The 25,318-nt window shown below is 34.5% G+C and overlaps 1 protein-coding gene across 2 annotated transcripts in view; it reads left to right on the top strand.

Moving 5' to 3' along the window:
- LOC116343890 (protein amalgam) overlaps positions 1–25,318 on the top strand; it is a 37,439-nt gene continuing 12,121 nt past the window's right edge. For both annotated transcript variants that reach the window (XM_031772195.1, XM_031772193.1), the window contains exons 1-2: positions 1–552; positions 24,693–24,974. In XM_031772195.1, coding sequence (XP_031628055.1) covers positions 24,806–24,974 — 169 coding nt within the window. In that variant the 5' untranslated portion in view covers positions 1–552; positions 24,693–24,805. The remainder of the gene's footprint in view (positions 553–24,692; positions 24,975–25,318) is intronic.

Raw genomic sequence — 25,318 nt, 5'->3', positions numbered from 1 at the left:
GTCGCGCATGGGGGTTTTATTGTGTCATGTGATTTAAAAATGGTTTTCTAAATAATACGTTGAACGCTTTTTGATATAATCGAAGTGTTTAGTGCAAGCGTTTTTTCCAAAAATATTTATAGATTTTGTGTTCGCATTAAATTTTCAATTGCATTGATGTAAAATTTACAACCAATAATACAATTTGTTTACAAAATCACAAAAATCGATCGTTCAATTAAGAGATACAGATTTAAATAATAATTCATTTGTACGACTTTTGTAAATTAACATCTGAGCCCAGTGAAATTTTTGGCCAAATTATAAATGTGCTGTTTTGGTGGAATTTTAATTATGAAAAATTAAATACAATTGATTAACAAAACAATATATTCTAACAATTTAAATATTGATACGAATTGATTTATGGAATTAACTGAATTGGATTTTGAATTGTCTTCGTATTCAATAAATACCAAGTGAAATATTATCAGTTATACAATAAAACAAAGTTAAATCTATCAACAACAATCTAGCAGCATTCGACGATATCATCCAGGAATAATTTATCAAGTACTTGCACATTTTTTTTTAAGATAAAAAATTTATTTTGATTCTGTTTTCCATGAAAAAATGGAGAAAACAATATAATTCCTTTGTAATACATGACTCTCACTTCGGGTTGTTGTTTGTTTGAGTATTTATACACAAATTAACAAGCATTAAAGCGTACAAAAACGTATGTCAACATCATTTGTTTTGCAGTAACTGAAAATCGAACCAATTTTTTAATTATTATTGTTGAAAAGAAAAAAAAGAGCTGTAATCGAATAATAAACTGTTAATCCAATGTATGGTGAACAGATAGCCCACATAAATTCGAATTACGCAATTAATACGAGGGGTCAGCATACACATGGGAAAAATGAAAATAAACATCTTCACCAAACAAGTTATTTACAAGTAAATTTCACTTAATTTTAGTTTTTTTTTTCAAAAAGCGCACCAAAGAATTGAAATGAAAGAAAAAATTGAAATGTTTCACCTTTTTTGCTGTGACAATCCGATAAGTGTAACCTTTAACTTTGGACCAATTTGTATTTTTCAATTGAATAAAGTTAAATGGTTGATCATTTATATGCTAACAACTTTTATGTTATTCAAAATGAACGGAGTGGAAGAAGAGCTTACAAAACTTTCATACCAAACAAATTGAAACAAATAACAATTGATCTGTTGAAATGTTTGTTGTAATAGTTTCTAGTTTTAAACAGATTTCAAATTTTCATAAAATGGATTGTAATAAATAACAACTTTTTTCCCCTCTGAATTGTCGACTTCCATTTCACACACCGAATTCAAAGTTTCAACATATTCAGTTCGTTAGTTCTTTAGAACGTTTCGCCCAAGTGCATGACCGCATCGTATAGGATGAGGTAAAATTTGAATCAAGTTGCACTAAAGAATAATTTGCGCTTCATTATCAAACAATCAAGTCATTATCTAGCACTCAATCATTTTAATTAGACACTTTTGTAAATGCTGTCGCAATCAGCTTAATCTAATAACAAATTGTGGAATTCTATTTGTATTAATAATGTACATTGTTTAAAATCAAAAACCAATTTTCTCCGTGTTTGACTCGGTTCTCTATCGGTTTCGGGATGTTTCATGTTCGATTCGGTGTATTTCCCGTATTATATCTCGGTGACATCATTCATATACATACATATGTTGCGTGCGGTTTTAACCATCAAATCGGAAAATGATGTGATCCATTATGTGCAAGAATTTATTCAGCAATCATTTATCGATAATTTTGTATCGAATTACGGTCCACAAATAAAAATCACCGCTCACGTCGATATCGTTCGAAATTCAAACAAAATCAAAATCGAAACGAGTGCCTGAATAAAAAAAAAAACAAAATGCACGTATACAGGGTGGGCCAGAATAACTGCAATTTTTATATGTGCTCAGAAAAAGTATTGTTTTTTACTAAAATTGAATGAAAACTTTATTGGGATTTAGAATAGGGTCCAAAATTTTAGATTCATGTTTTGGTTTTGATTCTTCCTCCGTTTGCACGGATCACCAAACGCAAACGTCGTAAAAACGATTTACACGCGGACCGCACCATTTCGATGGGAATATCGTTCCAAATCTTGACGATTTTCTTTTTAAATGCATCCAATTTTGTGGTTTTCGTAATCTTCAGATCATTTAACTTTGATTGCATGTAGCCCCACACAAAATAATCCAATGGATTCAAGTCTGGAGACGATGGCGGCCATTCGTCTTTGTCAATAAAATCAGGCACATTTTCCTTTAACCACTGTTGCACTCTGTTTGCTCGATGTGACGGTGCCCCATCTTGTTGAAACACCCATGGTTCATTACCAAACACTTTTTTGGCGTGTGGCAACAATTTTTTGCGCAATATTTTAACGCCACTTTCAACGAAAACAAGGGGAAATTTGTGGTCGGCCGAAACGGCGCCCCAAACCATGACACTTGACACATTTTGATATCGTTCAACGACTAAATCATCTTCAGGAATGTCCTCAATTGTCGCTGCGTAAACACGATCATTTTGCGCATTGAGACTTGGCTGCAAAAGGAACAACTTCTCGTCGGAGAAAACGATGTTTGAGGTTGCGGCCCGGCTTAGCAGCTCTTTGCATTTTCGCTTTCTATCTTGCTTATTTTTTTTTGTCAAACCATGTTTTCGGGTTTTTTTGAATGGTTTCATTCCCAAATCTTCTCTCAACACTCGTCGCATTGAAGATCGACTGATATTGTGCTCACGAGCTAATATTCTGGCGCTTCTTTTGTTATTTCGAAGAATTTTCTTTCGTACCTTTTGGACCAGACCTTTTGTTCGTACAGATCTTTTTCTGCCCGTTTTTCGCTTCACATCGACAGTTCCACGCTCCTTGTATCGTTTTATGGTGCGATGAATAAAATTCAAACTGATATTGTCGATCTGAAGCTTCCGAAAAATATCAATTTGTCGCAAACCTTTTTTATGCAAATTCAAAACGAGTTGACGTTTCACATCCATTATTGTAGCAAAGTAAACAAGAACTGCGCAATAATGTGCATCATCACAGTGGATAACCAAAACATGAATAAACATAACGGTAAACAAAAGAGTGACTGGAAAGTTATTATAGTAGTATCTACATAGGTGCGAAAAAAAATTGCAGTTATTCTGGCCCACCCTGTAAATAAATTATCAATTAAAAATCTCATACACTTTAACTGTTCACCATTTGAACATTTGTACGATTTTTGTACGTTGAAGCGAGGCGAGATGAGGTGAGTGACTGAATCAGAAAAAAACACAACTATCTGTCGTGATACCATTCAATGTGAACATCGATTCTATTCACAATTGTTTTTCCCTGCTGATCCAAAATGTTGTTGATTAACTATTGTTGTGAAGGTGCATTAAATGCTTGTGCGTTTTGTTCGAGTTATTATTATGATTGCGCTGTCGGCGAATAGAAAGCAATTTATGTTCTGAACGAGACAGACGTATGAACCAGCGGGACGAAAATAAATTAGAGCAAGGGAACGAGCGAATGAAAAAAAAAGAATAGTTTGCATCATAAAACGAAACTCATTGCAAAAATAATGGATAGAGACGCGTGTTATGCATTTTGAGAGTTACCGTCAAAATTCAATTTTGACCGTATCGAGAGATTCACAGCGCAGATTTTATATTCACAAGTACGAAACAATTCACATATGAAATCAACATACTCAAACCATGTTAAAAACAATTTTGTGCCATTTTCACGTAGCTTGCGCGCCCTCCGACTCGCATCGACTATTTGTATGTTCACTGGAAAATTAAATTTCATTTTATTAAAATATCTATCTACACATCCGAACCGCCGGAACTGAAATGCATAGAACGCATCCAGTTAAATGTATAAAGTTTTTCACTGTTGGTTGCTTTTTATTTCTTGCAATTGCTTTTAACTTTGGGCTATACAAGAGGGTGTTAATTTTTATTTCAATTTTCATTACAAATGGTAAGATGTGTTATTTTCACACTTTTGAATCAATTGTACATTTCAAAAATGCCAACAGACTGGCGAGTCATTGCTTCAATCAACTTTTTCATTGAAAAAGTGTGGAAAATTTGATTAAAATTCGAAAGAAGACCATTTTGATTGAAAATTAGGCAAAGTAAATTTTAGAACGAAATATTTTGTTTGCGCCAAATGTTTTTTATCTGAATTCTATAATGGAATTGATTGCAAAAACAAAGTTTTATTAATAGTTTTTTATTATATTGCAATTAAAGTTTACTGTTTAAATTGCAAAAGTCATCATCATATTACTGTTTGAATTTTTTTCCGCCATTCACTGAAGAAATCGCCAACCGTGAAATTGATACTCGCACACAATTTCTTATTTATTTGGTCGCTCCTGCGCTCACTTTATAATACCACTTTTCAATTCTGCCACTGCTGCGTTTCCGTCAGTTCACCTAGCTCACACAGTCGGTTGCTTTCATTACCTACGTCTCACACTCTTTTTTTGGCATATTTACACTGAATTAGTAATTCTGGTTGATCATTTTTTTATTCCAACGCCGAAAGCGTTTTTCACGTTTAAAGTTATTTTAATGAAATCGTCCTGAGTCACGGTCCCTGCAAACTTTCCATTCGTATTCTCATTTGCCTATGACTTTGCACCATGTTTTACCGCGGAGAATGCTTCGGGAGAAAAAAAAAAAAACAAATAAAATACCTACTATTATTTCTTGGGGTTGATATCATAAACCGTACTTTGTAGAAAAAATATATCAAATTATCGAAAAATGAATGTTTTATTTATGCACTGAACAAAAATGAGAAAAAAAGAGAAGAGAATAGAAAATGTTGATTTTAAACAAAGATTGTTCTTTTGGTGTGCATTTTCCAGGCTGGTTGAGTTGACCGCATCAAAAACAATAATAAACGTATGACTTGTGTTAGATATAACCAAGATCAACGTTGCTCTCTGCATGCAAATACAATGGAGATGCTGTCGCTTTCAGAGAAATATTTGTACCGTAAAAAGCAAAAACCACGCAAACATATTGACGTTGGTAAATTGTGCACCGGCATTACTCGGTATTCGCAAACAAAACGAAATTTTGAATACCACCACAATCTGCCAATGACGAAACCACACACAGCAAAACACATTTACCAACTTATTCCTCTATCTGTAAACGATAAAATGCTATTTACTTTGTCGTTTGAAATGTTTATACGAGTACTGTGTTCAAATGAATGTGCGTTGCCATTCTCTCTCTAACCAACACACAAATTCATTCCGATGAAAAACATGGGAAAACAGACGAATCATTCATTTATTTTATTTGAGAGTGTCTGTATTCGTAGTCGCGCTGAGGTTACATGAATTAATGAATTTGTGTGTGAACACCTAATGCATGTCTGTGCGTCGATATGGGAAATGTCTAACCGAGAATGGCAAACAAATACACAGCATTGTAAATTTCCTAATGTATTTCGGCATACCTGCCACGTATTCTGACCGAGGAAAATTGTGCCGCATCATTAACAGTAAATATTTAATTGACTTCTATGTGTGTAAGTGTATACACTGGCCTTTTTTCCACTTTACATTCATTCAATTTCGATCAACTGGCCAAATGATGCGATTCGCCTTTCGAGCTCAATCGTTATTGTTTCGAAATGAATATATATGTATCACAATGTGAGGAGAAGAACACTTGACTCTCTCTTCAGTTTACTGTTTTTTTTTCTTCACCATATTAAAGACGAAGGAATGTTTTTGCGCCAAGAAAAAGACAGAAAGCCTAACAAGGAATTTGGAGTGAATGGAATTTTTAATTAGTTTCAAATATAATATTCAGCTCGATGCTTTAAAATGAATTGCGCGTTTGTGATGAAAATTTAAATGATCTTTGGAAATGAAGTAAAATATTGCCTTTTGCTAATATGAAAAATAACTCGCAATATGGCAATTTCTAACAAAACGACCATATTTCGATTCGTTCAACGTTCACATCTTAAGTATCATGGCCAATTTTGTGATTGGTATCAAAATAATTATTTGCATTTTCCCCGAGAAATTCATGTCAAAATTTAAATCGTACACATAAGCCACAATGGATTACCATTGAGAACTTTTGAGATTATATAATTTTAATACATTTGCACTAAACCATTGTAAATATTCTGCTATGATTTATGTTGTAAATTGTGGCCTTATTTTGATGATAAACACATGAGTTATGATCAATGTGCAAATGAATGCCGTTTATGTCTAATGGTGTAATGTTTATTGTAGTTTCTCATTCAACAGTTTCCAATCGAATGCTCTTTATCTAGCTCGAAGTCATAGCTCTTCAATTAAAGCTCTGTAGCCAATTTGTGTTAATCCATTCGTCCATGCAATTCGTACCGTATTGTGTGGAAATGAGGATGAAAAATATTGATTTAAAATCATCAACCAACATTAATGTTGACAACGTTTTGCTTTTCCACATTTTTTTTATTCGCTACCGAATCAACAAAAATAGAACGAATGGTGTTTACATTTTGTCCGACGTGGGTATGGTATCAATTTAATAAAGTGGATTGCGATATTTATTCCGCATGTGACTTGTCAGTGGAAAATTTAAATAAATAGAAAAATTTATTCGAATTTGTCGACATTGAGCCAAGGAGCCTTGCCACATTTCCAATTCTCATTAGTCTCTTGACAATTTTTTTTACCATTGTCTCTCGAATGCTTTCAACAGCGTTTATTCCGCTTTCTCCGCCACCACCTTCGTCTTTTTTCCGCTTTTTTTGGAAGTATTTTGAGACGGTGAGCAATGAGAAAAATTGTCGATTTTTTTTTTCATTTTGTCGAATTGTTTTTGTCTGGATTAATGTGTCTGGATTTGTGTTGCGACGCAAACGTTTGCCGACGGAAATGTGAAGAACGGTGGTTTGCTTGGTTCATATTTAATGAGCTCGAAGCTAAATCAGGTCAAGTGAATTAGCAAATAATTAAACTTTGCCTTTCTTCGATTGATCTCCAGCTGTGTTGGTTTTATTTTGAGCCGAAATCCGAGTTTTTCATTGGCTTTACCGTTTATTGTTATCATCATGGCATAGAATCATATGCAACTAAAAGCATACACCATTTGCATTGGAAATAAGCTTTTAGCATTTATAAGACAATCAAAATATGTTAATATATATGACCAAAAAAAATTATTGCACTTCAGGACTTAATTCGAGTAGTCAGATTTGATTAGATTAGAAATTGCAAATATAGAAGATGTCATTGTAGTTGTTGTGAATGCAATGTTTTATCAAATGACAATCCAAATTTGTTTGAAATATTTCCATATACCTCTTTATAAATTGAAAATATCTGTTGAAAATGAATGACAAATATGCAGAGGAATGTGAATGCGAATAAGAATTTAAATTAAAATTGGATTAGCATTTGATTTATTTTGTTAGATGTCGGATACATATACCAAAATAGAGACGTAAAAAAAAACAAAAGAGTGTGAGATAAACAACACCTTCGAAAGGAAATGTGACACCGATTAGAAGTGTTGAAACAACCCGAAACAAACAGTAGCTACAACAAAAGTTGATAATAAAATTTTCATCCTAACTTTTAAATACATCAAAGTGTAACAAACCAGCAAAGTTTCCGCAATCCGTCATTCAATTGCAAAATAACAAAGTGAGACGCGTGTGTAACATTCATTGAAGCCATATAAAATCAAATAAGTACAACGGATCACCGGGGTTTTCCGCCACGTCACGCCACGTTCTTTATTTCGCTCAATAAGTCAAAGGTGCTCGAAGCTTGTACTTCGTCTCTTGTTCTCGGTCTCACTTTAATTCCAAGTTTTGTGATCCGGGTATACTTGTGGAACAAAACTGACTATTAAAACTTTCGCTTAATTGAAAATGCACACGCACCAAACAAATTTATTGATATTGTTTCCATGGGAAATTTATTCGAATGTAATCCTCTGTCGTGTTTCCAATTGTGCGACATTGAATTGCGGTGCTTGAGTTGAATTGTTGTTGTTGTCCTGTTTCCCGCTTGTTTTATCTCTCTACCTCTCCCACTCTCTCTCTCTCTCTCTCTCTCTCTCTCTCTCTCTCTCACACACACTCTCTCTCTCTCACTGTGGGTTTCTCTCTGTGCAAGTCAATTCGTGTCATGTAGCGTTTCATCGTTTCCGAGTTTCGGTGCGTATTTGCTATTTCGTTAAACTGAAAACATCGGCAAAAAAAAAGAATTCTATGGACAAAAGTTTTTCTTGAATCGTATGTGTTTGTGTAAGCACCGAGAACTGATTAAAGTGCTCTGATATCGTTTGAATTATGTCGATAGACAAAAGTAGTTTACTTTTCGTTGTTTTTCTCTCTCTATTCGTATCGCCTTTTTTTCTGTATGTTTCTCATTTCATTTGATATTCTTCTTTTTTGAACGTCGCACCAGCAACAATACAAACTTGTGTATGTGTGTATATATTTATAAGTTGTGTACACTTCGACACTCTTCTCACACATACACTCGCTTGCAATACAGAGTTGCGATTGGTGAGTGTGTGTGGTTTTGATTGGATTGCACTACGTGACTGAGAAAAATGATCGAGGATATGATAGTTGTGCTCGGCGTGTACGGGCATTTGAAGATAGAGGAGTATAAGCATGGGTAGGAATGAGAGTTCGATTTGAACAGTTGGTGCATATGGAATGGGTAAATATTATTTTACGGTTCGATGTCAGTGAGCGTTTACCTTTTATGAAATGAGCAAGTACAATCATCGCTTTCAGCAGGTCATTGAATTTCTATCGTCCTCAAACACCAATCTGTTTATTATACACGTTATGTATTCAATGGGCGACGAATTTCACAAGTTTTATATGCAATCACCAAGTGGAAACACTATATACGGCAAGTCTAGGCGCAGAATTACTTGCTGTTACATGAAACAACTGATAATTTGGCCATCCAAACTTTCGTAACAAATGACAATAAGACTTGACTCTCTAACCACCTTTCTATATGTGCGTTGGATCTAACCGGACAAAGAAACAGCCGACTTAGCACTATTTCTTAACCGAATTTCGAGAAATAAAAAAAATCCAGCACAAAGAATTATTTAAACACCAGTATCGTAACACGCTTTCATGTCTATTCGTTCTGCTGTGTTTTTATCTCTTGTTTTGGTGAAAATAGCTAACACGCTTGAACTTTATGAACTGTGACATACTCGAGCAAAAACCACTCAAACACTTGGCAAAAGAATGCAATGAATCCGACAAAGGTATGCGAAAACGAATGAGAATGAAATGTGACGATAATGCACACGATACTCACTGCCATCACTTGCTTAGTGGATGCCAAACATTTTTGGGATTTTGCAGTGACTGTCGCATCACATACATAATTTTACATGAGCTTGCTTCCTTCATTTTTTTTACCCGTTGTCTCCAAAATAGTTTTTTCCACATTGCAATACTGTGAAACCGCAAGCTTTATTTTATTATATATGTTTTTTGTTGTATTTTATTTCCATTATTCGGTGACCGTTGGCGGCTTCTGTCCACTCTGGCTGCATTTTTTGCTCTATGGGTATTTATGTGTGTGTCTCCGTGTACTGTGTATGGTAAATATTTTTATGTTTCGGCTAAATTTTGCGCATTGACCAAAAGAGTTGCATACTCACCACCACAAAGCATATTTCGCACATGAAACTGTTGAAGCAGCAGCTTCCCGAAAAATGGAACACCGAAAAGTTTGTGATATGTGTTTAATTATGAACACAAACAAATGTTCCGACTCCCTTTTCCTGATGTTACACACAAATTCATATAGCAGCTCTAGAAAAACTATATATAATGAGTGCAAATTTTCTATCCACGCTCAAATGAGCGACGCCGAAAGGAAAAAAATACAAACATACGTAAAAAAAACGAGCATGAAATTGCAAAAGAAGTGTCGAAATAAAAACGCGCATTTCACGTTGACCCAAGTGGAAATTGTATAAATGTCTGTTATGCCAACTCACACATGTGCTACAACATTCATTCGCACAACAACAACAAAAAAATTCACCAAATGCAATAATTATCAACATTTTCCTTTGTTGCTTTTGTGATTTACGTCAACGCTTATAGCAGAAACTCATTAACTTCACATTCGAACTCGCACAACAATAATTCGGAATTCAGGGGTCATACAGAACCATGGATGAAAAACTGCAACACAACAAAAACACAAGTCAACTTATGACTCACGCTCACAACGCATGAAATCTGGACCATTAATGTATATGCTACACGTTCATGCTGAACCAATGGCTTTTGTCTAAAGTTTTTTGAATTTTATCAGAACGTCATTACTGGCTTCACATACTTCTTCTGCTCAGGCGAATATGCATTCAACAAATTTCGATTAAATTTTTTCGAATAACAATTAAAATGCGGTTTATTTCGAATTAAAGATTGATTGTGAATGTATTTTCATAAGCAATTCAATAAATTTTATCTTACAAAGGCATCGAGAAAGTTTACATAAGAGTACTGGAAATTTATAATCAATCTCTCTGACTTTTGAATTCAATTTTTGATGTAAATAAAAATATCAATTCGTCACACCGTTTCTCAAAAGCATTGTGTAAACAATGATATAGAATGTTCTTTTCTACAATACGCCATCATCTTTTTTTGGACTGATTCTCTTCTTTCATTACTGCAACACGTTCCGTGTGTACGCACATTAAACGGAATGAATGACAGAGAAAAAAAAAGAAACGTATAATACGCAGCTCGAAAAATGCAAAGCTAGAATGATTGTATTGGCAAAAAGTGTCGATTTGGGCTGCTTCTTTGACGCACAATGCGATATAATGGTCCTCTATTTTCGACAAAGATATACAAATAATAAAAATAATAATAACAAGAAGCTTGAATGCCGTTTCTGTCTGGATGTGCTTGTTTTTATAAAGGCACTTAAATTCATATCTCGCAACGTTACCATTCTTCTTTCTTTTTTACTCTGTCGCTGGTTATTCTTCTTTTTTGCTCCATTTCGCAGCTCATCTTCAGCACTGCATACTGAATAGAGTAATACACTTGGCATTTTATTTATACGATTGAGTGTTTTTTGTTCAGTACAGTGTTTGTAAGGTTTCAAATTTAGAACTAGAGAGAAATGTAAAGCATTTCACGTAAAGCACTTCCAATGTGGATGATAAAAATACAACGAAAAAAAGAAGAAGAGAGAAATGGAAATGCATTGAGAGAGTGGTAAGCAAGAAGCCGAATTTTTATTAAAGAAAATTAAACTGTGAAAATATGAAGAATTATCTGTACCTATAGAGATTTCTTTACATCATATATAGACTAACAAGCGTGTTCAACTTCAGCAACTTTGCTCTTGATATATCCATAAAAATGCAAATAAAAATGAATTGCGACTGAAACAAAATACTTCTACAGTCTATGGATTGATATATTTTTATCAATTGCAAAATGTGTCTGCTGTAAAGGGAATGCATATTTTTTTGACAGTACCAACGTATTCCGAATCATGGCAATAATTAAAATATTCCATTTCACATTTCGTCATCAAGTTTTTTTTTTCAGCAGAAATAAATCATAAATATACAAACCGTCTGATTCGACCTAATGGAACAGCCATCAACGTATCAATATGGTATATTATGCATGTAAAGAAAAAATGTCTGAACAAAGTGAGGCTTTTGAAATGTAACGTTTTAATGGGATTCGGCAAACGATAGAGATCGTTTATCTGCTATTTGATACGCATTAGTAAATTGAAGGTAAAAAGTATTATCCTCTTACTGATGAAAAGCCAACCCAAACACATTGAATTGAAAGGACTCTTTGATGTGTGAAAAATTACTTTCCGTTTGTTTGGGCATTAGACCTCATTTGCTTAAATGATTTTCAGTGAATCTTGAATCGTGTTTTAATCCATTTAGACAAGAACAAAAATACGTCCTTTTCACATTCTACGTTTCGAATTCAACAGATTTTTCTTTTTTTTAGCCGCAGCCAATGAGAAATAAAAGCTAATTTACAAATTAATAAGCCTGTCTGGTAATTCAAAGTGGATTGGGGAAATTATTTGAAAAATTATTCATATTAGGCTGGGTATCGATTTATGTAAGAGAATAAGAAAAGAATGTTTAATTTGTTTTATTGCAGGATGCATTAATCGTTGTTCATATGAGAACATTTGACTCAATATTCTCTATCTATGTACACTAGGGTGTCATGAAGTCAGCAATAATATATTGCAAAAGGGGAGATATGACGGGAAAATCACGGGCACTAATTGAGCACTAATTTTCTGAATATGTTTCAAAAAATTCTGTTGTAGATGTCCCCCTGGTATAATTCATTTTCGTGACCAAAAAACATTTTTTGCGATTTTTAATACATTTGCGGTAAGCCAAATCATGTTTCAAAAGATCATAGTTTCATTTGGCATAATCTATTTTTTGAACAATTTTATTAATAGGAAGAATCATAAATTCGAATAAAAACAAAAAAACAGTCCTTATTTTCAACCGAAATTTTCCAATGTAATACTTCTCCATCAGCATTTACCCAAAGTGCAGCAATACCACTGTATTCTCGGTTCCCATCCAGCATTATTTCATCTATTTTTCCTCTGTTTATTTTATTTTCATTAATTTTTTTTTCTGGCATTGGTTGGTGTACGATTTATTTGGTTTTTGTCTTTTTGGCTGCGCGTGTCCACGTTTTTCTGTTTGCGTATTTCAATGGAGCAACGAGCAACCGTTTTGGGTTTGTGTTGAAGTTGGTCGAGAAAAAAAATTATGTACTACAACATTTTTCATTTCGTCGCTGAGAATGCCAGACAGTGTCAACATCAGCGTTTCTCAACACGGGTACTACTGCTCAACTTTGAATACAACTCGAAGCTTTCCAATTCTACAGCATAAACCTTCTTTTATAACAACGCTTAGTATATCTAAAAAAAACAAATACAGTGCATAAAGTGAATTTCAAGTACGCCAAAATTCCGAGCACTGAAAAATCCAACAATAGCTTCACTGTGGTACATTGATTGCAGCCCTTTTTCATTCTCAAACTTCTGCTTCATCCTTCTCCCTCTTTCTCTCTCTCTCTCTCTCTCTCTTTCTCTCTCTCTCCTTGTGTTTGTGTTTTTATCTCATCGCCGCAATTGAAGATTGTTTGAAGTGACGACAAAAAAAGCAGAAAAAGTGGCGTTAGAAAAGCGAAAAAGCCAAAAGAACATGAAAATACATCAGCTTACATACGTATCGTCGTCGTCGACATGCGATTCCTCTGTCGTATTTATTTGTGCTCTGCGTCTGCTGCTTTGTTTTACATGTTCACGCTTTTCACCGACACAACATAGCTTTATACTCTGCAGCGATTTCTAGCACTTTCAAGAGCAATGCTTGTTGTTGAAATTGATACCAAATGAAGTACGACAAGACGGTGTAAATTTTATTCGGTGTTAAGGTGTGAGTATAAATAACGATTCGAACGGAAACGTTTCGGCATGTGAGCGAAATATTTTCTACTTTCATTCGTGTTTTTCATCCGTCGGCTTTTTGATACAAAGAAATGCAACAATGAATATACATGACTTTTGATCTTCAATCCGTACATAAGATTCCGTACAATGCCAGTTTTGTTTTTACAGCGCCCAAACAAATCTGAGCGCCACCATTAAAATTCCAATCGAAAATGGCAACTGATTCTGAATTTGAAATTGATGATCACAAGTAATAAATAAAGCAATTTATATCGTCGGAAAATAAATGGAAGGAGTCGTTCTTTTCTTTGATCCAAATAAATGCCCTGAACTTCGAATGCTGCCAAAAAATCAAACAGATTTGCTTGAAAATTCTTAGATCCATCGGTGCAAACTTTAACAAGCAGTATGTTCTTGCGTGTCGAACCACAAAAAAAACCGAGCGAACGAACGAAGAAGTTTGTTATTTATTGGATTGCAAAAGTATTGGTCAAACTTTTTTATTCAACAATTCAACTTGAAACATAACAAGATTTACTTTACACCGTGTCAGTCAATAAAACCACAATATCCACACAGCTCAACAAAGTAGTATTTTTCACGATTCGCGCGTGAAACATCCGTCTGTTACCTAATCACTAGCACATTTCATCCACACGTAAACACAAAAGCGTTTAACTGGTATTATCGACAAACAAAACTGTATACCGAATATTTGCCACAGGCATTTTCCCCATACAAAAGGTTAAACATACCGCACAACACACAGAGCAAACGAAACATGCTGGCAAATACTTCCATTTGTTTTCCGTTTCCCATTTGAATTGTGCGAATTGTGAATTGTGAACTTTGAATTGTTGGGTGTTCGCGTGACTGCTTTTTCCTTGCCACATTTGTGTCGGCTGAAGACGGAACAAGTTATTCACTTTTGATTATCTGATGGTTGATAAACTTTCATTTAAGCGACTGATTTCAATAATAATCGGCTGTGTGAATGCATGCTGTACACAGCCAAAAACTGGCACCAAAACCAAACAATTAATAAATTTAAAATTGATAAATCGTTTTTCGTTGTCATTCGACTCGCTCCCTATGCTGTAACGTTGAAATATTCGAATCGATTAATTTGCGTGTGAAATCTAATTTTGTTTGCTCAAACATTTACTTTGTGGCCAAAATGTTACACAAATTGAATTTATGTCCAAACACAATGTTTTTCGCTGTGCATTTTGTCTACGACATTTCGGAGTTGGCGAAAAATCGACACAGAGAGATAGGCCGCGTTTTGAATCGAATGCATAATATCCTTTGTTGAATGAAATAGAATTTAATTAAAAAACGAAACACATTTTTAAGTGTGTGTGTATAGATATATATGAATGCGAACAAACGCTGAGCATGAGCCAATTTCGTTGAATACGGAAGAATGTCGTAAAGAAAAGTGACAAATACGGAAAAGTAATCATTAGCTAAAATTCCATGGCACGTTGTATCGACAGGATGGGCATTTAAATGACATCCTTTGCGACAATGAGAGAACAACAGTGGTGAAACTTTATTAAGGTCCAATAAAAATGATAATGACAAAACTTAATGAAAATTTCATTTAAAAATAAATTTCGAGCGTTTCACCTATTCAATTTGGGGGGTCAAAATGTGAAGGGACGAACAATTTTGTTATTTTGTAAAGGTATAGATTTTCATTTCACTGCGTGGAAACACGAATCTGTTATGACACATCCAAATAATGCGTGCAAACACAAAAATTGTCAATGATTTTATGCTTTCCATTTGGGCCACTGAATGCCAATTTAAAAAATTGGTCAATGTTATTCATGGCCAATTTTCAAAGCTAATTTTTTTTTATCTGCAACTACGTAACACAAAGCGACGAATACACTTTATTCATTTTATTTCAAAGTCAAAGGTTCATTGGTTTCAGCATTCAATTTTTTTTTTTTTTCTTGTGTTCATTCTCTTCACTGACTATGAATGGCAAAGAAAATAAATAAGCACGCCAAGCGAACAAAGTACCATCGACAAAAAGCGTTTTCAATGTGCTGAGAGAAGGCAACATTCAAAATCCAAACACATTATTACACGGTGAAAGAAATAACTAATTCACGCATTTCCACTGTGCACACACACACAGACACTGAAAAATGAATCATTTGCGGAAAAGGTTCGAGCAAACGAAATACAAAAATATGAAGAGTTTCTCTTTATTTATTAGTAACAGTGTTGCAAAAGGTGAACTCGTTCAGAATTTAAAAAAAAAATCGTTCACCCACTTCACTCCACTATACACCACCATTACTATTCGCTTATCATTCAGAGCAAGTTCGGTGCAAGTATGAGTTGAAGTGAATAATGTTTGTCTTTGCATCGTATATATTTTGTCGATGAATGCAGTCAGAGGCAACAAACAGATCGCATTGCTTGCATTAGAAATTCGTTGGCCATTATGAAATATTAATAAATTGAAACTCTTTGTCAGTATTTTCACAAACAACATCTACCGAGGTAGCAACGGCAATCGGAAATGCCACTGACATAACAACGCGCTATAGCTCATATACTACACACACAGTGCGAGCATATTAACAATTTTTGTGTTTGCTTCAACTCTTTTTTTCCGTGGCTTTTTGAATCGTTCGTTTTCTTGTTGCTTTCACATGGCATAACGATAACTGGTATCAGCGCATCATCACCCGTCATTCCGAATTTCCAAAATGAAAAAAAAAGAACACACCAAAACGGAACGAAATACACTGCAAATAAAAAGTGGAATGGCAACAGAAAAAAATGTGGCAAGGCACAAAGATATATATAAAATATTTGTTTTGGTTTTCTGTATACAATTTTTTTTTGCTCTTCTATTTCAACCGATTCAATTCGTGTTGTCGCTGTGTAGGTGAGTGGCGGCTCCCATTTCATATTCATATCGCACGAATATCTGCCACTTACGAGTCTGCCTCTTTCACAGTTTATGGTGAAAAAATGCAAATTTAATTTTCTTCAGTGTGTTGTTATTCTTATTTCATTATCTGAATTACACCATTGCCATTGTAAATAATTTTCCGCATGTTTCTTCGCTTTTTTCTTCCTTTCTCTCTCTCTCTTTCTCCCGCTTACTCATTTTTTTACAAGCCCGTCATTCTTCGGTTTTGTTACTTGTCGGGGGCTCACTTCCTTTCAAAATTCTTTCCAATTTTTTTCATTCGTCCTCGAATAGGCTTGATAACCATTTCATTAAATGCTGAATTTTAAACAGGTATAAATTATGGAAACTATGCTCGTATATGAATGAATTCACATGAGTTCAGAGGCCATGCACTCTGAATGCGAAATCGAGAAAGTAAAAAAAAGAGAGAGAAAAGAAAAATGTCGACTTTCGACTGACTTGAATGTCTGTCGGTTCAAGATAAAAAGCAATAAAATATTAGGGACAAGGTGAGTTCAGTGTAAGCTTGTCGGTTTCTTTTTATTGCTAATAAATAATGACATGCTCATAACATTCGTTTAATATATCAATAAAATTTGAACCATTAAAAATATAATCCACAAATTAATTGCATCATGAGCGCGCGTTACTTAACTATTTTTCAAATGATTTATGAATTCATTTTTTTGTACTCATCATGGGTGGATGATTCATTGTGCCCATTACAGTAGTCTATCCCATCCATCTGTGCCATTCAGGAAAGAAGGAAGTGCATGGCAATAATTTTCATTTTGCGTATAATTTCATTCTTATCTGCCCAAAAAATGACATTAATAAACGTAATCGTTCCGACGAAAAAAAAGTCACAAAGATAAATTTCGTTCAGTTTATTTTTTTGTGAGCAACTAAAAAGCGGAAAAGTGAATGAAATTGCTGCAAATAAATATAATAAAACACTTTTTAGTCATAATAATCGTTGTTTAAAAAAAATTTCCCTTGTGTGCACAAGTATTTCTTACTTCGGCACACCGTCAATGTTTTTGGCTTATGTTCGTTCACTTCATTTTATTTTTTTCGATAAAATAATCATTTAATTCAATCTGTTTCCGTATTCATGCCATTCATTGCGATAAAGGTCTCGTTATGTACTGAGTTCAGCCGCTTTTCTCACTCAATAAATTTTTATATGCATGCGTATTGAGTGTTTGAAAAAAATCGAGCACTCTCCCCACTTTATACGTACGTGTGAATGATGAGCACTCAGGCGTATGCATAATACTCTCAAGTACATGAATTGTAAAGCATCGGCCTTATTTATACTATTCTTTACAAGAAAAAAAAAACAGGTGTTTGAGTTTGAACACAAGACTGCCTACCCGGAATATGTTAATATTGCGTTAATTCGATTTTGCGAACGAATTTTTCCAGGAAACTCAAAAGTTTTCAAAGAAAAATGCTCAAGAGCTCAAGTGTGTTAAATTTGTGCTGTTGTTGGAATCGATGATCCCCGTAATTTTTCATTGTTTGACACACCTATTTGCCTGAAACGAGGTGAATTTATGAACATCATCGGAGTTTAAAAATTAGATAGAAGCATCTAAGCTGTTTAGTACTTGAAATTGAGCATAGTCATGATATGCAAAAAATATGTAAACGTCAAAAATGGATGCTTATGCGAAATATACAGAAAATTAATACAAAAGCTATCAAACTGGCTATAGCCAGTATTTCGCGAGACACACGCTCGACACACCAAACAAAGAGAACACAGTGTCTTCACAAAAACCTATTCACACGGAGGATGAATATCGATTATGGAGAAATTTTTCTGATTTTCTGAGCTTTTTTTTTTTTTGTTTGAATGAATAAATATTTCATCCCCGAGAACATGACACGATAGAATTTTGAAATGAATTTTGTGAAGATTCTGGCGAATGCACGTTCAACGTGTGCTCGTTTGAATATTGATAGCGTATCAATATATACATGATTTTGTATGTATCGGAAGAGCAAGAGGTTAAATGTATCGAACATTTATTCCAGATCAAACAACAATGGATTCAATACCAATTTTAAAGATTCCTGAATAAACTAACGAAAAAATTGATCTTCTCGGTGAAGTTTTTTTTTGCATTAGTGTTTGTTGTTGTTGTTATTTCATTATATTGAAGGCGAGCGTGTTTACGTGTACAAAGTCATTTTGTAAAATTTATTGATTCGAACTCTCGCACCGAGTACATCAAATGCACGAAATATGTGTTTCACATTACGCCCGATTCTGTTCTGTAAATGATCCACTTATGTTGAAATCTTTGGCACATTTTCATCGATTATGTTGGGCGCTTTATTTCAACATCTTAGAAAAGTTTGACACATGAGACAGTCTCTTGTTCTCATGCGACGATAATCAACCCCGAAAATAAGCAACACAATCCGGTAAACAGCAACCCATCGTCGCAGTCATTTCAAACGAGGGGTAAAAAAAATATAAGAGCATCGGCAAATAAAACTAAATAAAAATTCGATGTCACATAAAATGCTCTGACACTTTGCAAGTGATTTGTGCGTATGTGTCGAACATATAGATTATGGTAATAAAAATCGGTGAATAAAATGCCGAAAGCAACTCGTACTCAGTCACATTACTGTGCTGTTGGGCAAAATGAGCAACAAGAATGACTTTTCGCCCTGACTGGTACGGTCGCAATGGTTGCAATGCTGACGAAATGAAAAATCAAAATGTCAACAATAACAAAGCACTGGATAAAAATCTATGACACGTTTCACTGCTATCAATACGAAACCAACAGATAGAGAATGGCAAAAAATATCATATCGGTTCAAGTGCTTGGGATTTCCGTTTGCATTCAATGATAGATAGATCTTATTTTCGGTTTTGTTATTCTTGATGTGGTCTTGTTTTTCCTCACCACCATGATGCCATTTTCATTCTCTCTTCACTTCCTTTGCTTTCCCTGCGTCTTTGCGGGCGCGACTTTTGCCACTGGCAAAATCCAATAACGATATACATCGTTATTGTTTTTACTCAAGTAACTCAATGCAAACGAAAAAAGGGAATAAAAAAAACAAACCCAGCAATAGAGCATTAAATCGGGTGTTAGTATGTGCAAAGAACATTCACAAGAAAATAAAAATGACACCAAGAGAAAAACAAAATCCAAATAGCTTTACTCATCTAAGTAAAAAGCAAAACAATAGCAAGTGGGAAAAGATAACATTTTTCTTTCTTACGTCCTTTATGGTAAAATATATATATGATGCTCGTTGCGGATTCAGAAAAATGTAATAATTTGAGCAACTGTGCACAAAGTCATTGCAATCGTATGGCTGGTTTCTTGGTTTGTTTGAATTGGCAAATGCTTGCAAAATGATTAAAAACACATCAACCACTAATAGCACTTACTATTCTTCAAACAAAGAAAACTATAGTTTCAAGCATGAGACAAATTACCACATTTTTGCTGGCAAAAAAACGAGATTTTTTTTAATTTGTCACTTTGTAATACATATGTGCACATCATACTTTTCAGACTGAATAATTCCAAGACCATGTGTCTAGTATTAACTCCCTTTAAAAAGTGATTCTGTCTCGTTGAATACAAGAGAAGCTAGCAACAATTCTTTTTTAATCGAGAAATTCAACATAGAACCTTTGCTATCATTATTCTGTTTGGTTGTTTGTCACATAAGTTGTCGATATGCTTTAAAATGTGATTTTATCTGACACAATAAACTCTTAACATTATATGTGAGACTGAATGAAAAGTGGCACCAAAATTCTCTAAATTCTTCTTGTGCCGAGTGCAAGAGAGTGTTATCAGGCCAATACGATAGTTGTCCAACTGATTTACCGAGAAATTTGGCTTATTTGTGTCGAAATTTTTTGTACAAAAACTTTTGAATATGAAGTGAATGACGGCATTCACGCCGAATGATGAGAATAATGTGGCCGAATGTGCTCTTTCTAACATTTTCACAAGTGTAGTGTAAATCAATTTTTAAACGTGTTTTTACGCAGTGTAATGTGCTCTCTGCAAGACTGATGTCGGATATTTGTCGACGTTGGCTGTTTTTGCCGTTCTGTTACAACCCATAATGCGATTCTAATATATGTATGCGACTCTCCGATTCGAATTTGCCAAAGTTTTTCTGGCTTTGGTGCTTCTCTCTCTCTCTCTCTCGCTCTCGCTCTCCTCAATGGCAAAGCGAATGGACTCCAAAATGCTTGCAAACAATAGATAAAAGTGAACACTTAATATCATTGAAAAAGTTGACGGTTTTTTTTCTTCATTTCTAAAGCGTTATGGAACAACATGAATGCAAACACTCGATATGACTTCGTATAACATATTTTCTGTGCGAAACCATTGCAGTTGACTTACTAGCTTTGTGTGTGAGCAAGTGTGTTGGGTTTTGTCTATGCCACCACCATCATCGCTTGTACGCTCTTTTCGAGCATGCTGCACTTGTAAAAATTTTCAACTTTTCTGCTAAAGCAGAAGGAAGTGATAAAATATGAATTTCAATATTACCACATAATAAATTACTTATCAGCTTTTTTTATTGTTGTTGTTGTTTTTGGACGGGATGAGGGTGTTTGCAGTCGTTCGCTTTTCTCAACGTCAACATTTTACGGAGTTGGCGTGTGAAAACAAACGATCTTCTTTATTTTTCGTTTCTTCGTGCACTTTTATTTCGCTTTTTCGAAGTATGTACAACAATAAATTACATATTGCGAATAACGAATGGCGTTCCCAAATGAAAAATGCCCCGTCTGATGATATTCTGCTCGCACTTGCTTTGACTCTTCTTACAATCAAGTACAAGCTGCCGACATTTTTTTTTTTATTTAAATGATGAGAATCGATGAAAGCGATTCTTCTATTTCGATTTTTATACCCAATTTTAAATATTTGCCTCGATTCAAATATGCATTTATCTTAAGTCAAAAAATTTGTATTTTAAAAGCTTCTAAAAAAACAACTTTTTGATCCTAATAAAAGTGAGAAAACAGCCAGTTTAGTCTGTAAAATATATGTAATCTCTCTCACTCTAAAGACATTAAGAAAAAAAAATGCAATTTAAATTTCCAGCATCATGTATGATAATGACGACAACAGTGTTGATTTCTATTGTTCCGATTCAAGATTGTCAACATTTCTGCATAAGCTGGATAGAGCAGAAACATTGAAAACTAATTGCAAGTGATGACAAAAACCCCGAGCGAAGCCAAAACATGATGAATTCAAAGCCAATGATATGTACCATATGCAATTGAAACCGCAAAACACATATTTAGTGTAATGAAGCCATATCGTAACAATTACAGCATAAGAAAGCATTAATGGTGTTGTGTATCTGCCAACAAAACTTAAAATGAGCCGTACATATTAATCAGTTTCACATTGTTGAGTGTAACCCGAAATGGGATGCTCCTAGGGGATGATTTCACCGCATTTGAATTTTCCAAAATGATGGGCTTTCGCATCGCCAACAACAATAATAAATCAAATTGTATCATGTGATATGACGGACCGAATAGATTTTGATCTGAAGGAGAGAATGAGTAAATGTGATTTTCCATGACATCCAATTGTTATTCATATGTTCTAATTAGATGGACATTTTAGTTATGCATGAATGATTGTTCTCAATTTTGGACCTTGTTCATTTTGCACAAAGCAGAACAACAATTCCCCAACGCACCTGCGATAACACACATACGCACGTACACGTAGTGAGAACAAAATATCTATTGTCGGACAACGTGTAATTTTGATTTTGATCCTGTCATTTTGGGTCCAAACAATTTTCCGATGCCAAAAAATAAAATCGTTTTTCTTTCTTCATTAAAGTTTGTTGAACATTTCAAATTCAAATGATGTGTGTCGAATAAATGTCGAATGGTAAATTGGTTATATGACGAAGTGGGTGTGAAAAGCGCCACTCTAATATAAATTTAGAAATTGAAACAGCACCGAGAAAAAAAAACACTTGTATATTTATTAAGTTGAGATTAATTCTGAGTTAGCATTAAAATTCTTGTTTTATTTATATAGAGATTTTCGAATCGAGACAAGCTTTACACATACGCACAACATCGGCGTCACACTATTAATTAAAGCTGTGCTGCGTTAGTGCGCATTTGGAAAATCCTTCGTCAAATTGATTCCGTTCATTTATTTTGGTGTGTATGTTGTGAAAATGCGTTGTGCTACACTAAATTTTCTTTTCGCTACACAGAGTTTTATGCTTTTTTACACCAATAAAAACAACAGCGCTCTCTCTCTCTCACTTGCTCATTTCACAAGAACAATACGTATCAGATGATGTTATGGGTTATTCGTTATGGCTGCATGGTTTTTCATTTACAGGCACACACACACACACAATCGCATTCGCTCCCACATCTCACTCTCACACGTATTTGGAAAAGGCACTGGGACCGTTCCACATCTCTCTCTTATTCTGACTGCTCTGACTGTTGTTTTGCCACAATTTATCTTATTTCGAGAATGTGCTGAGGAATTTCGCCAAACACGAAAAGTAATTTAAATTGTTTTGTGCCAGTGGAACGAAAGCGCATACGAGACGAGAGACAGATACACATACATATTCCTGGCTGTGAGTGATGTCTTTAAATCACACGGTACGAACGAACAATTGTGTGAAATTTAACATAAAATCTTCCGGACCGACGTCTCTGTCGCCTCTGTCCCATATTTCAGTAAAACGTAAACGATATTTATTTTAACCATTCTCAATGCTCACAAGCTCAAAGGATAACGAATTTTCTTGTTTCTATTTTTGTTATTCTTGCTCGATTGCTCCGCAAGTCAATGCGAGAGGCGAATCTTCTTTTTTTCCCTCTTCTCGTGTGTGTGTGTGTGTGTCTCCCGCACTCTGAGATGGAGTGTGGAAAAAGTCCATGTTTTTGTTTTCGATTTGCATGTTGATATGAGTTAGTCGTATTCGTACCAACTGTACATTATACATTTCGGTTTGTAATGTTGTCAAACTCATAAATAAATTTATGCATCCAACAAAATCCAACAAAAGAATAACGTGCACAAGAGAAAGAGATGAATAGAAACAGAAAATGTGAGCAGTAGAGCCGGACTGAAACAGAAACGATTCATAAGTTTCGAATAAATTTTGCGAATATCGAAAGCGATGTGTGTCATGCTTCATCTATGTGCACATTTTGGTTTATCATCATATTTCATCGCATGAATAATAGGTATTTCAAGCTTCATTGATTTAAATCGAATTGAATGAATTTTTCTCGTCCGTTTGGTATCTACAAAGCCAGCAAACAACTTCGAAATGAAATTTTATGTTTTAATGCACTGCGCACCGAATAAAATGTATATATCAATCTCATAATGCACACGACCACTTCGTCACATCTGAAATATGTTTTCAAGCGATAAAGGCATCAAAAAGTTGATGCACAACACATGCACAATACGAAGGGTTCATATAGAAGAAATGTATACTCATGTATGCTCATGCATTTGATTGCAATGAAAATTTGAAAATTAGTCAACATGTTCCTGTAAATCAGCTCATCAATATTGAAGTTAACATTGATTACCTGTTCAAATTTACAATGTTACTTTTGTCATTACCAATTTAATAGACACTTTACCAATTGAGTTCTTTCAATTCGAAATTAACTATGTGGGACATAATACAACTGAATGGATCGTACAATCGAACGCATCAAATATTCTGCTCACTTTTAAAAAAACGGGAGAAAAAAACCGGCGAACGAAAAAAGAAGTCAAGAAAAAAACATCAAAGCAAAATTATCGCTGTTGCAAGCGAAAATCAATGAGCGACGCATTCCTTTAAAATATTGCTTGAGCATAGCAAAAAAAAAATCATCAGCATAAAAAGAGCAAATTTAACCAATTCTTTGCGCCAATGCACAAGCAAGACTGCACATAGCGTACATGCAAATAATTCTCTTGATGCGAAGCACATCTTGCGTTCAAGCCATCAAGCACTTTATTATGTGTTTGAACAGTAGTTGATTCACTACACACGTACATTCATTTCACTTCATTTTATCGCAAAATGTTGAATATTCGCCAGATTTTGTAATTGTTTTTTTTTTTTTCTCTGTCGCTTGGGATTTAATTTCTTTCTATTGTTATTGTTCTAGATGCAGACACCGTTTTGAAAACGAACACAACCGGACTTTGTTTAATGGACGTTCATACGCTTGTTTATGATGTGCAAATTGCATAGAAATCATTTTGTTACACAACTACCACAATGGATATGACAAGAATGCCGTCAATATTCCGTGAAAAATATCCCATGAAATTATACGTTCGGTATTTAAGCCGGCGAAGGAGTCAACACTACAGCATATCGATGCTATTTCAACATATTATTGGACTAGTTTTTATAGTGATAATTGTAATGTCATCTGATGTTTACGGTAAGTTGGTACTAATAATGAAGCTTTTACACTTCCATGGAAAAATAAATTCAATCGAAAAATATGCGAAATTTCATTGTTCGGTCCATTCACAGCAATAACAACAAAACGATTCAAGTTAGGAAACGACAATCTGGTGCTGTTCCATTTTTACAGTGTTACATGGTAAAAAATTAATGGGGCATTTAATTGAGAGAGGGCATTACTCTAGCATTTGTCATGGTTTATGAACTGATGTGACATTAGTCAGACATGGTCCCGCATTTTCACATTGTTAACGCTGAATTTAGCATTCGTATGAATTTTTATTGTTGTTGCGTGCTTTTCGTCTCAAAAGTTTGAAT

Source organism: Contarinia nasturtii, unplaced genomic scaffold, assembly GCF_009176525.2.
Source record: "Contarinia nasturtii isolate CC-2019 unplaced genomic scaffold, AAFC_CNas_1.1 Cnas_scaffold_1037, whole genome shotgun sequence".
Taxonomy (NCBI): domain Eukaryota; kingdom Metazoa; phylum Arthropoda; class Insecta; order Diptera; family Cecidomyiidae; genus Contarinia; species Contarinia nasturtii.
This window is presented reverse-complemented; position numbering and strand designations above follow the sequence as displayed.